Raw genomic sequence first — 12633 nt, 5'->3', positions numbered from 1 at the left:
TACTCTAGCAAAGCACTTCCTTTGGGGCTATGTACTCTAGCAAAGCACTGACTTTGACATTTCTTCACTGGGACCCATCTTCAGCCCAGATAATAGGGAACATGGGTAGATATGAGGGTGGAACCAGGATTGTCTTTGGCCAAAGATAGACATGAGAACTATATACTTTTGGTGTTATCTTTGGTGTGAAAAGGAGAGGTCCACATGCCTGCCAGAGTCCTTGCTTGCCCTACTGCTGCTGACATTCTACCATTAGAATGTTCTCCCTTCAGTTGAAGCTCTGGTCCCTATCTAAAGGCAGACAGACGATGCTAGAAGAACTCATTCTAGGCAGTCTTGTGAGTAAACATCAGGATGAAGAAAGGTTGTGAGGGTCTGAGGGTGACCCTGGGACAGGGGCCAGATGTGAGCATGGGCTTGAAGATGGGAGGGAGACAAAGGCATCTGGGGAGAGATGTGGTGAGACCTGGCCAGGGAGTCACCCCACCTCCTATACCGTCTAATACCCACCCTGCAGTGACCCACTCTTTGCAGTCTGCCCACCACTCCCGCCCCACCACCTTGCCCCTAATGGGACTTCAGGCTAGGCAGGCTGCTGCTAAGGACAGACGACTCAGGTTAGAAAAAGCTCTCTTGACATTTGGAAAACAGCAGGATTTGGCTCTTCCAGTGAGGCTCTTCTAGCCTCTTGTTCTCAGGAAAATCGTTTTTACAGCTTGGGTTGGTGCCAATAAGAGCCATTTATAGCCCAATGGGCTTGGGTTAGCTTCAGCTGCCTGGTGCAGAAAGTGCTGGCTTCTCTCTGACCCCTGCTGCCTAGCTTCCCCCTCCTCATCTCTTTCATCTGCTCTCCTTTCTTAAGACCTCTTTCTCCTACCCCCTCTCCACCCATTTTCTTTTTTCTTGGAGATTCTGGTTCTGGATTTACCTGTGTGACCCTAGACATATTCCTTTGCCTATATGGGCTTCAGCTTCTCCTATAAAATAGAACTTACTGTTTGCTCCCTTTTGAATTCGGTTCCCTTGGGGAGGTACTTGCCTGTGCCTACCTTCATGGAGGCATTTTCTTCTTTTTAGTCATTGCCTGTTGACCTTCTTTGTCTCCCTAGAACTGGGCGTCCAGTCTGGGCTACTTTGCTACCCATTTCTGAGGACAGGGCTCCTAGCAGTAGCTCAGTTAAGCTTGGTGTGACTGAACTGAGCTAACCATAGCATCAGTGTCAAGAGTATCAACTCTGGTGTCCAACAGATAATGGTTCATATCCTGACTCCATTACTTCCTAGCTCTGGGTTCAGGCAATCAACTGAATTTTTTGAGCATCAGTTTCTTTGTAAATTTCAGTCATTCATTCAGTTATTAAGAGTATTTTAAGAGATGGTGTTTTGTAAAGTGCTTGGCACAGTGGCTGGTGCACACTGAGACCTCAATCAATGTTAGGGATCATTGTCATTATCATCACCCATCACCTATCCTTATTTTCAGGTGGAAATGGAGTTAGGTTAAAAAAATGGGAGGGGGAATCTCTCACTGAATCCCTACCCTTGCCTGTAGAAATCTTAGTCACCCTTTGAGGACCAACTAAAAAACCACTTCTTCAAGAAGCTATCCTCCGTTTGATTATACAGCATTGGTGTTTCCTCCAGCTTTGATGTTTCCACACTTTATATATTTTTTAAGTTTATTTTGAGAGAGAAAGAAAGTGCAAGTCAGGGAGGGGCAGAGAGAGAGAGAGTGAGAGAATTCCAAGCACCGTCAATGCAGAGCCCGATGTAGGGCTCAAACTCACGAACCATGAGATCACGACATAAGCAGAAGTGAGACGTTTAACCAACTGAGCCACCCAGGTGCCCCAACCCTTTATCTTATCTCAGCATTTAGTAGGGCCTGGACCCATTCACCCCAGTGGAATGGAGTGGTCTAGGAAGATCAAACTGGGGAGAAAAACTACCGAAGATGCCCTGGGAAAGACCAGGCCTGGAGGCAGATCACAGTGTCTGAAGAGTCCCAATCAGCAGTTGGCACTTAGAGTAGAGTACAAAGTCACAAATCCTGACAGTGACAGGTGACAGATTGGGAAGGCAGTCAGCATTAGGAAACCTTCTGCGAATAGCAGAGCCTTGAGTCTAGGCCCTTGGGAGGAGGGAGGAAAGCAAGGCAGGGCTCGCTGTATGCATTGCAGCATCAAGCATCCTACTGTGTCTAGGATAGAGACAGTGATGCAGGAATGGTTACCAGCACCAGACATCAGAACAGGCAGGGCTGGAGCATGCTGCAGGACTAGAGGGGTTCAAACGTCCAGTGGGAAGGAACTTGGGCACAGGGAGAAAATTGGAGCTGTGACAGTCACAGCTGCAGTAGAATGAGATGCTGAGGCTGGGAGTCAGTCTGGCCTCTGTCTTCCTCTGTGGTTCCCAACCCTAGTCTGCTCTCTCAGCCAGTATATACAAAATGATTTGAGGTTTGAAGACTACTTTCACCCAAGAGCCTCTGGTTGTCCAACGAAAGAGTCAGGGCTTCTGACTTCCTAAAAGAGCCCAGCATGGTCCTCCAAGGCCCATTCCCTACATTGCTCAATTCTTTCCAGGATCCTGGAAGGTAGGTAGATGTGCCAAAGGCTGGATTTTCAGACTGCCTCCAAAAGACCTTTCTTTGAGGTACAACGAACTTTAATAGCTTCCACAGACATATCTGGATTCCTATACTGGCTCCTATATGAGGACCTAGAGGGTTTGTATGCATCTCTGTTCTTTCACAAGACCTGCACAGTGCCTTGTTGCAGCAGATGTTTGGTCAGTATTTATGGGATGTAAAGCAACACCCCCATGTAGCTGAATGCCTAGAGATCATGGGCCACTGCTGTTTCCCACTCCCAGCCTCCTGGGACAGGGCACACCTATCAGATAATGGGATAGGGCAAGTCCCCTCTGTAAGAGACTGAGCTAGGCTGACAGCCTTTAGGCCTAGAGACTGGTCCATTATCACTTCTTTGTCTTTATTGTCTCACCTGTGGTTATCAAGGTGGATGTCCCCCCAATTCCATTCATCCCCTCCCCTCATGAATGCAATTCATGGTGCACAGTAGACACTTTGTAGGTTCACAGATGACAAAAGAGTCTTAGGAACCTAGAAAAAGGAACCTCAGAATCAGAGCTAAGGAGTGAGGAGGCTCTTATGAACCTGATCATGTATGCTGCCTGCACCAGCTAGGATTTTTTCTCTTCTTAATACCTATACATAGAGTCAAGATTGGAGTCAGCTTCATGTATGGAGCTTTCTTCAGCTTTAGAAGTGACTGCACAGCTTCCTAGGTCTGGTGTCCTTCTGGATAAGTGAGGCTAGATAGAGGTCATCTTTGCTTTGATGTCATTGACTGGTTACTGGAGTGCAATGCTCGGATTGCATATACTCAGATGAGGGGAAGTCACAGAAGTGGCTCTTCCCTAAGCCTCTCTCCCCAGGTCCCCTGTGTCTTCAAGGTCTTCAGAGAAGGAGGCTTCTGGCTTCTGTCCTTGATCCAACCTCATTCTGCTCTACTACCTTCTCTTCTCCTTTACTACAACCCACATGGGGGGCTCTCCCAAGTGAACCCCTTAGCCTTTCTCTTAGTAGATGGTTTCCATGCAGAATGTCAGCCTCAGCTTCTTTCCAAAGGTCTGGGATCATGTGTTTTGTGGGGTTTTTTTTTTTTGCCAATATTATTACATTTTGCTCTTTTCAAAAGTAGTATGTGTTAATGGCACATGTTTTAGAAAGTATAAACAAGCACAGGAAAGGAAAGAATTAACTGTTTATAATCCAACATCCTGTCATAATTGCCCATAATTCTAGTATCTTCCTTGAGTCTCTCCTCTTAACACACAGGCATGAATAAGTTTTAATTTTAAAAATGTGATCACACTGTCTATTCTCCTCCCACTGTTCTCCTCAGCCCACGGTTTATCGTGGTCACATTTCCCTTACTAACCACTCTCCCACAACATTACAAGCCGCTGTATTGCATTCTGTTGTGTGGATGTACTACAGTTTACGTAAGCAGTTTTGTTTTGTGGAATCTCTAGGTTGACTCTTATTTTTGTGTTGTCTGCCATGATTCTGAGTCTTTCCTTAGGAAGTATTCCAAAAAAAGTAATTACTAGGTTTAAAGATTTGTGCTTTTAAAGACTTTTAATGCATTTTTATAAAACTGCCTTTGAAAAAAATCTTCTCTAGAACTGTATGAAAGTACCTATTTTTCTTCAGCTCTTACAAATGCAGTGTTTTGGGGCCCCTGGGTGACTCAGTCAGTTAAGCGTCCGACTTCAGCTCAGGTCATGAACTCATGGCTCGTGGGTTTGAGCCCTGCGTAGGGCTCTGTGCTGACAGCTCAGAGCCTGAGGTCTGCTTCCGATTCTGTGTCTGCCTCTCTCTCTCTCTCTGCCCCTCCCCTTCTCATGCTCTTTCTCTCAAAAATAAACACTAAAAAACCCCCAAATATAGTGTTTTAATAGTTTCTGGTAATTATTTGATAATTAAAAATGATAACTTTTTGTTTTAATTTGAAGATACCTGGTTTTTAGAGAGATTGAGGCACAGAGAGTGAGACAGAATCCCAAGAGGCTCCGTGCCGTCCACAAAGAGGCCAATGCAGGGCTTGAACTCACAAACACGAGATCCTGACCTGAGCCGAAGTCACCAGTTAGATGCTTAACCAACTGAGCCATCCAGGTACCCCTTCTTCTCTTTTCTTAAAATTTATTAGAGAGAATGAGAGAGAGAGAGAAAATCAAGTAGGCTACAAACTCAGCGTAGAGTCTGATGTGGGGCTCAATTCCACAACCCTGGGATCATGACCTGAGCTGAAATCAGGAGTTGGACACCCAATTGAATGAGCCACCCAGGCACCCTTTGTGTTTAGTTTCATGTAAATTGACTGGAAGATCGTTTGTCCAAAGCTAAATGGAAGATGTTTTCCTTCCCTTTATTGGTTTATAAGAGTTCTCTGCATATTAAGGATGTTTGTTTTTGTTCATATATGTTAGAAATGTACTTCTTAGCCTATCATTTGCCTTTCCATTTTATTTATGATATTTATTAACTGGAACTACACTACTCTCTATTTGCCTGACATCTTATATTACTCAATGATATTTCACATTTCACAAATCCAAGTGGAAATTCATTATATCCCCACCCCCCACCTGCTCTTCCTTTGACTGTCTCATTCCTGTTAATGTTGCCACCATCTTGCTAGTCACCCAGTCTTGAAATGTAGAAGCCATCTTGGGTTAAGACGTTTCTCTTTCCCCCCATATCTCATCAGCTGCCAACTCTGAGAGATTCTATTTCTGCAATTTCTCTAGCAGGTAGGCCCTCTAGTACAACAATGGTTCAGGTTATCATTATTTCTTGACCCAACTTTGAAAATGGCCTCATAAGTTCATATACTTCCCCAATCCCCAGTCCCTTGATTTGTCATTTCTCCACCTTGCCCCTCCTGTACACTGCCACCACATTAATCTTCCTAAAGTAGAGTTCAAACATAGAACTCTCCGGTTACAAACCACCAACAGCTTCCCATTGTCTTGTATTTAATTAAAACCTCTTAGTCTGGCCTTAATTTCTTTTCAATGGAATCTTCCACTATTTTGGCCAAGTTGCTCCTCAAACAAGTATGCTGTTTTCCTGACCCTTTACCTTTTTGTTTCAGTCATTACCTTCTCTCAGAATTCCCTCCCACCATCTTCTACCAAAATCCATTCAGAAGTCTCCCCACCTACCCCACTGCCAAATATCCCAAGCTCTTCTGATTCTTTAAATTGAAGTGAATTTTCTCTCTTTGAAACTCCCACAACAATTTGCTCAAGCTTCCCTTGTAAAGCAAATACTATTCCATCATCTAGTCTTATAATTCCTACCAGAAAGCAGAGTCTTTTGAGGGCACTCTTCCTATATGTCTGTTCCTCCACAGGGCCTGCACAGTGCCTTGCTGCAGTCAATGCTCAGTAGGTATTTATGGAATGAAATGCAACATCCCCAGGTAGCTGAATACCTAGGGATCATGGGCCACTGCTGTTTCCCACCCCATTCCTAGCCTCCTGGGACAGGGCACACCAATAAGCTAATGGGCAGAGTGCAAGTCTCCTTTGGAAGAGGTTGAGCTAGGCTACCAACCTTTGGGATCAAGAACTGGGCCACAGCCACCTTTTTGTCCTCATGATCTGTAGTCATTGAGGTAAAAGGCCGCCAGATCCACTCATCCCGTTGCCTCTTGAATGCAATGCATGGTGCATGGTAGACATTTTGTAAATTGGCAGCTGAGAAATGAAATCTCATGGACCTCATGGAAAAGGGAAACTTTGAATCAGAGTTGAATGGCAGCTAAAGGGTGCAGGAGGCTCCTGTGACCCTTACCATGCATGCTGCTTGGATCAGGTAGGAATTTTTCTCTCTTTAATATATTTAAATAGAGTCAAGATTGGGGTCAGTTTCATGCACAGAGCCTTCTTTAGCTTTAGAGGTGACTCTGCAGCCAGCACGGGAGTATGCAATTGACACAGTCTATTTTTAGCCTCCTAGAGACCGTGACCAACATCTCAAGCTGAGGGTGGGCACACCTGCTGCATTCTAATGAAGCAGCCCCGATTGCCTCTGCCAGCCAGCCAGGATCTCGCCGACCTCAAATCTGATGTTGCTAAACTGGGAAGTCTGCTTATTTCCCAGAGGCTATAGCCTAGATACACCAGGAAAATGGGACCATCACACTCCCCTGAGCTCACTCTCTTCCAGCCCAGGACACGGAGCAGTTGTGGGGCTCTATGAACAGCATGATGGAGAGATGGAGTCACTTGGGTTTTTTGATCTTGCTCTGTCCTAGGGCCTCCCTATTTCCCTTGTTGGGAAGGAGATTAGTGAGTCTGAGCTGATTCAGCTCACAAATGAGAAAATTGAAGCACAAAGCAGGGACATATTTATGTAGTCTGAAGAATAAGAATGGAAATAAGAATAAGAATAAAAATAAGAATAAGAATAGAGTTTACTATTGTCCAGGCAGTGTTCTGAATGCTTCATATACATGAACTCATCCAAAGTTATTGACCACTCTCTCAGATAAGTTTTGCCATGATCTCTATTTTATGGAGAATGAGGCTGAGGCCCAGTGATGACAAATGACGTCCAAAGGTCATTTGTCAGCCACCAAGCAGCAGGGTTGTGTTTCAAGGCATGGCAGTGTGGCCATAAGATTTACCATGATACTTACCACTCAATATCTATTTTCAATTTTAGCAGAGGCAGGATTGGGATCCAGGAGTCCCAGAAGACCAAATACTGGATAGTATTTTTTTATTTCTATTTATTTTTTAATAAAGCTAACTTACTTTATTTTTGAGAGAGACAGAGGAGGGGGGCGGAGGGGTAGAGAGAAAGGGAGACACAGAATCCCAATATTAGCACAGAGCCTGAGGTGGGACTCAAACCCAAGACACTCTGGGATCATGGCTTGAGCCAAAATCAAGAGTTGGACATTCAACTGACTGAGCCAGTCAAACACCTCACTACTTTTTTTTTTTTTAACTTCTCCCCTGCTTTGACGCCTTTGCTGTGCTGCACTCACCTGGATTCCTATACTCCAGGGAGAGAAGGTTCTTCTGGGCCCCAAAGCTCCCTGAACTACTTCTCCCCTTAGCCTATGGAGGAGGAGGGGCTAGCTGGTGACTGGCAGCAGCAGTAGGGTATAGAGCCAGGCTGCATGGTGGGGCTGGGAGCCCAGAAAAAGCAGTGATTGGTTATGTGCAGGCAGAAGGCCACCATCAGCATGGGTATTCAAGTTCAGAGCAAACTTCTGCCCAAGTTCAGAATAAAATGTACAGGAGCCAGGAGGGAAGACAAGAGGTGTGAGACCCCAGAGCCTAAGAGACCTGCATCTGGGGAGCAGGGCAAGAGCTGCCTGCTGGGGAGTAGCCCAAAGACTCATCTTCTAAGCATGTAGGTGGGACTCAGTTTAACAAACACCTATTATGTGCTAGGTGTTTTTATAAGCCCTTCATAAACACCAACTATCTAATCTTCAGGATGACTCTAGGAGATGGGAATCAATTTATTCCCCTTTGAGAGATGGGGAACCCAAGGCACTGAGAGGCTAATAATTTTGCCTAAGTTTGCATAGCTTGGAAATGGCAGAGCTGGGTTCAAGTTCCGACAGACAGGCTCTGGAATCTATGCTGCAGCCACCATGCTATGTGACACTATACACCTTGCACGTTAGTGAGTGTTTGCTATTCACTTATAAAGGAAAGTATTGTCTTTCTCATTTAGCAGATATGGAAACTGAGGCCTGGGTCGGCTCAGGTCACCTGAATAGTAAGAGAAGGAATTGGGTTAAATGGACGTCTTTTTGGCTCCTCAGCATGGCACCTCTCCACAAATCACAGCCTTCAGTGGGCCTTCCAGAAAGGTCCGTCCACCCCTTAGAAGTGGCTACAGTTGCAGACTGGGGCCCCTGGGCTCAGGGAGGGGAGGGGAGGAGGGGGTACATCTCAGAGGGCAAGACCTGGCCTCCACTGCTGACACCAGATCCCTTCTCTTCCCCTCAGGTGAACAGTGCCCCTCCACAGCCCCCGCAGCCTGTCGCCCCACCCAAGCCTGTGCAATGTGTCCATCATGTGTCCACGCAACCCAGCTGCCCAGGACGGGGCAAGATGTCCAAGCTGCTGAACCCAGAGGAGATGACCTCGAGAGATTATTACTTCGACTCCTACGCCCACTTTGGAATCCACGAGGTAAACCGTGTGGAGCTGGTGGCAGAATCAGGCAGCTCAGCCCTGCTGTTTCTTTGCTGTCCTCTGAGGCAGCCTAATGTGTTCATCTGTCCGCTGTCCTAAAGTGGGTTTTCCTAGTGGCTCGAGACCCCTGGCCCTCCCTCCCTCCTGCTAACCTCTCTGGAAGAGGGTCAGGGCCAGGCCCAGAGCAGGTAAGTAGCTGAAAGTGTGTGTCTGTGTGTTTCTCAGCCAGAAAGCAAGGGGCACTTAGGGTTTCTTTGTTTTGTGGTGGTCCAGCACCTGTGTCTCTTCTTGACCCTAAGCCCGGGTGATCGAGGCAGACCGGGTACTCTAGGTCCTGGCTCTAGCATCTAGCTCAGATGCTCTGCAGCTCAGGTCCTGAGACTGAGAGGACCCTCTGGAGGCCATGGTGTCAGTCTTTAGGCAGGCATGAACAAGAACCGTTAGGTCCTAGGCCAATGAGCACCCCCAGAGGAGGAAATGCAGCAAGCATCCTTGGAGACCTGGCCCAGGTTTGTCACCCTGATTGATTTCTCAGGAAATTCTTGCGCCTAAATGCTTGCCTTGTACCATAACAGGGAAGATTTATGTTAGTTGCGGCTTCCAATCAGAAGCTTCCTGGCTGGAGTCAGCCCCCCACCCCCACCCCCTCCAGCACTTTCCCAAGCCACTCAGGCAGCGGAGTGTTTACTCATGAACTGGGTGTTTTCTCTGTGCCAGGCCTTGCTCTAAGCACATTATTCATATCATTTCATTTAATCCTCCTAAGAACCCTATGAAGAAAATATTTCTATTATCCTCTTATAGTAGGAAGAAATATTGTAAAAGGAAAAAAGCTTTGCTAGCTTTGTAAATGCATTTTCAAAATAAGTCTCAAAGTTTCTATCAGCTGCTTCTGTAAACCCTCCCTGTATCAAAATATCATTGCCAGACAAGTGATTAAAAACAATAACCAGCACTTTTTCCTTTTTTTTTCTTTTTTTGAGTGATCACAACATTCTGGGTGTTGTTCTGTGATTTTACATTCTTGGCTCATTTATTCCTCAGGTCAGCTTTATGAAGTTGGTATTATTATTTGTCCCCAATTTATTTGTAATTAAATAAGCCAAATCTTTATTATTTAGTATTTACTCTTTTTGTTTATGTTCTAACTTCTTTTTTAAAAAAGACACATTGTCCTGTATGCCACCCAGCCACCAACTTATAGAAGTAAAACAAGTTCATTATAATGAACTTGAGGGTACAAGAAGATTTGTCACCAGTTTATACATGAGGATGTAAGACTTTAAGAATGCAGATCAATTACATTCCTCACTCTCTTTGCTTACAAGGTCACAAGCTAATAAATGACAGAGCTAGACATGAAACCTTCACATCTGGGGCCCAGGGGCTTCATTCTGAACTTCCATGCCATAGAGACTTTAAAACAGGTCTTTTGTTCTTTCTGGAAACTTTGACGTTTTTCCGGCTGGTTCCTTTGCAATTCCATGTGGAGATAGAGAGTGAATGAAGGGTCCCTCAATTAATTCTAGACTCAGGGACTTGGCTCATTCACTCCAGGAAGATTCAGGGTTTGGCCTCCCAGGAACTGCTGTCCACATAAAAGTGTTAGGCCTGGGCCTGCAGGGGAGGAAGACTGGGCCCTGTGTGTGTTCTGGGGGTCCTGGCCTAGGAAGGCCTGGGAAGCGGAGCCACCCTTGGGGGCTCAGATGTCATCTTTGGGCAGATAAGTGAACTGCTGTACCTTCCCTGATCCTGCTCCCCAGGGTAGTGGGTCAGAATGAAATGGTGCACTGAGCCCCGCCCTGGGTTCTGGGAGGCATAAAAGGGGCATCTTCAAGAGTTCACCCTGTCCCTAATTCATGTGACAAATTCTAACAGGTGTGTGGCTATGGGCACCTATTTCAAGGCAGATTCCTAGGAAGAGATGCTAGTTCCCCAAAATGCCTCCCTTTGGGTTTGCCTGGAACCCTCCCTCCAACCGAGACCAGCTAATCATGACCAGCACCTGGTGCCTGTCCTTCCCCATCTTCAGGATCCACTCCCCCAGTGGAGCCTCCCGCGACTGATTTCTGGGACACCTCCCTCTGAATGGCTGTGCTCTTGCTGGGCCACATCTCTGGCTCCTAGGATATGCTCTCCTGTGCTATGAATAACCTCTGTAATTCCTTCAGGAATTGCTTCCCCTGCCTCTAACCCAGGGCTTGACACACTGTCTGATTTGCAAAGGTTTGTTGACACGGCTGCTAATCTGATCACTCAGGTGATGCCTGGGTAGCACATGGCTGGTCATATTGGAGAGTGTGACCTCCAGTGGGAGAAGACACCATGGATCATCGAATTAAATACTGTACCAGCTTCCCTTGATTTCATGTATAGATAGAAAAACCAAACGTGTACATGGACAAGTATAAGCATAGTCCAGACTGAGCTAATAAACATGGAGTAAATAATTCTCAGTTCATACATAACATTTCTTTCCTTAGCTCAGCTGATACTACTAACTTAAATCCCTCCTGCTGCTGCTGCTGCTGCGGGCCATCTCTACATCTGGCTATTGGGGAAATGCGGAGGTCTTTAGTGTCAGGGTGGCTACCTAGGCTTCCTTCACCCTTGAGGTTTCCCTCCACCCTATTTGGTCTCCAAGATCATCTGGTATTTAAAAAAAAGATAGGGGAGCATGTGGATGGACTCCTAACATTGTTCTTTGCAGAGACGAGGCCTGCTTGTTTCTCATTATCAAGGACCAGGGATCTCTGTTCTGTGCCAGACAGCTAGCGGTGAAGCCTTTGCCTCCTCAGTCTGGACAAGACCCACACCTCACCATCCAGAGCCGAGCTGGCCACTTGGCAGTCTTCTCCCATCATTAACAAGATGCTCACAGGGGCGGGCAGCAGCACGGCCAGCTTGCTGATTAATAGTGATCAGTGAGTGTTTAGGAACATGGTGCAGGATGGATTGGGTTTGATTAGTCTGTATGTATGAACAAGAGGTGTCAAGTTTGGGGGAGGGCACTGTTTGGGGCTGGAGAGCACAGCAAGTGGTGTTTCTGGACACTTCTATTCTTCCATTCCATGGGCCCAACCAGAGATGACTCTGTTCTCAGCCTCCAGAAGGAACACTGTGGCATTCTGTTACAAGGTGTCTCTGAGAGTAATGGAATTGTAAACAGGAGAGGAAGTGACAGATGTGTACCTACTATGGCTTCTGCTCAGAGGGGAGGGGGCCAAGGCCATGACCTCCCAAATCTCAGCTCTGAACTCCCAGCATTGTTGACAGTAGGCCCTGGGCTTCATTCCTCAGCAGACAGAGACTCCCTGCCAGTGGGGCTCTGATCCCAGCCCCCAGCCCTGGGTCCCTGTCCCACTCCTGGCCAACTCTTTCCTTTTGACAGTCTTGCTGCAGGTTCTTTTGAAATAGATTTTTCAGGGGCTTATTTCCCAGCAATTAGTCAATGTGCTGTCATATGTTTAATAGGCAGGGAAGCTGGGAGACAAAGGCATCCACAGCTTGGGGCTGGGAATTGTTTTCAATGAAGAGCTAGCGGTGCTCTTGTATAAAATGTCTGGAGACTTCTTTGGGCTATTCTCTCCTAGGGATGATTAAAGGAGGGGCTGAGAAAGGGGAGAGAGCTTCTCTTTCGGGGGTCAAGCAGGGGAAGCCTTGCTAAGTCACAACTCTTCTCCCAGGACTTGTACCTTTGGACCTAACTCCTGTGGTCTGGAGCCTTAGAGGGAAGAAGGGGTCAAAGAAATGGCAGAAGGCATTGAATCAAAGGCGGGAAGCTGGGAAGCTCCTCTTTAGCAACAACAGAATCTGCGGAAGTACTGGGACAGTCTCTAATTCCAGCAGGGCAAGCACTAAGGACTTCCAACT

The 12633-nt window shown here is 46.4% G+C and overlaps 1 protein-coding gene across 3 annotated transcripts in view; it reads left to right on the top strand.

Moving 5' to 3' along the window:
- The window catches only part of PRMT8 (protein arginine methyltransferase 8), a 98349-nt gene that overhangs the window by 32686 nt on the left and 53030 nt on the right, over nucleotides 1–12633 (top strand). For 2 of the 3 annotated variants that reach the window (XM_029954067.1, XM_029954065.1), the window contains exon 2: nucleotides 8572–8757. In XM_029954067.1, coding sequence (XP_029809927.1) covers nucleotides 8572–8757 — 186 coding nt within the window. Of the gene's footprint in view, nucleotides 1–8350; nucleotides 8433–8571; nucleotides 8758–12633 lie in introns of those variants that run through there. The other variant, XM_029954066.1, reaches the window with a different exon arrangement.

The sequence above is a fragment of the Suricata suricatta genome, chromosome 10 (genome assembly GCF_006229205.1).
Source record: "Suricata suricatta isolate VVHF042 chromosome 10, meerkat_22Aug2017_6uvM2_HiC, whole genome shotgun sequence".
Classification (NCBI taxonomy): domain Eukaryota; kingdom Metazoa; phylum Chordata; class Mammalia; order Carnivora; family Herpestidae; genus Suricata; species Suricata suricatta.
This window is presented reverse-complemented; position numbering and strand designations above follow the sequence as displayed.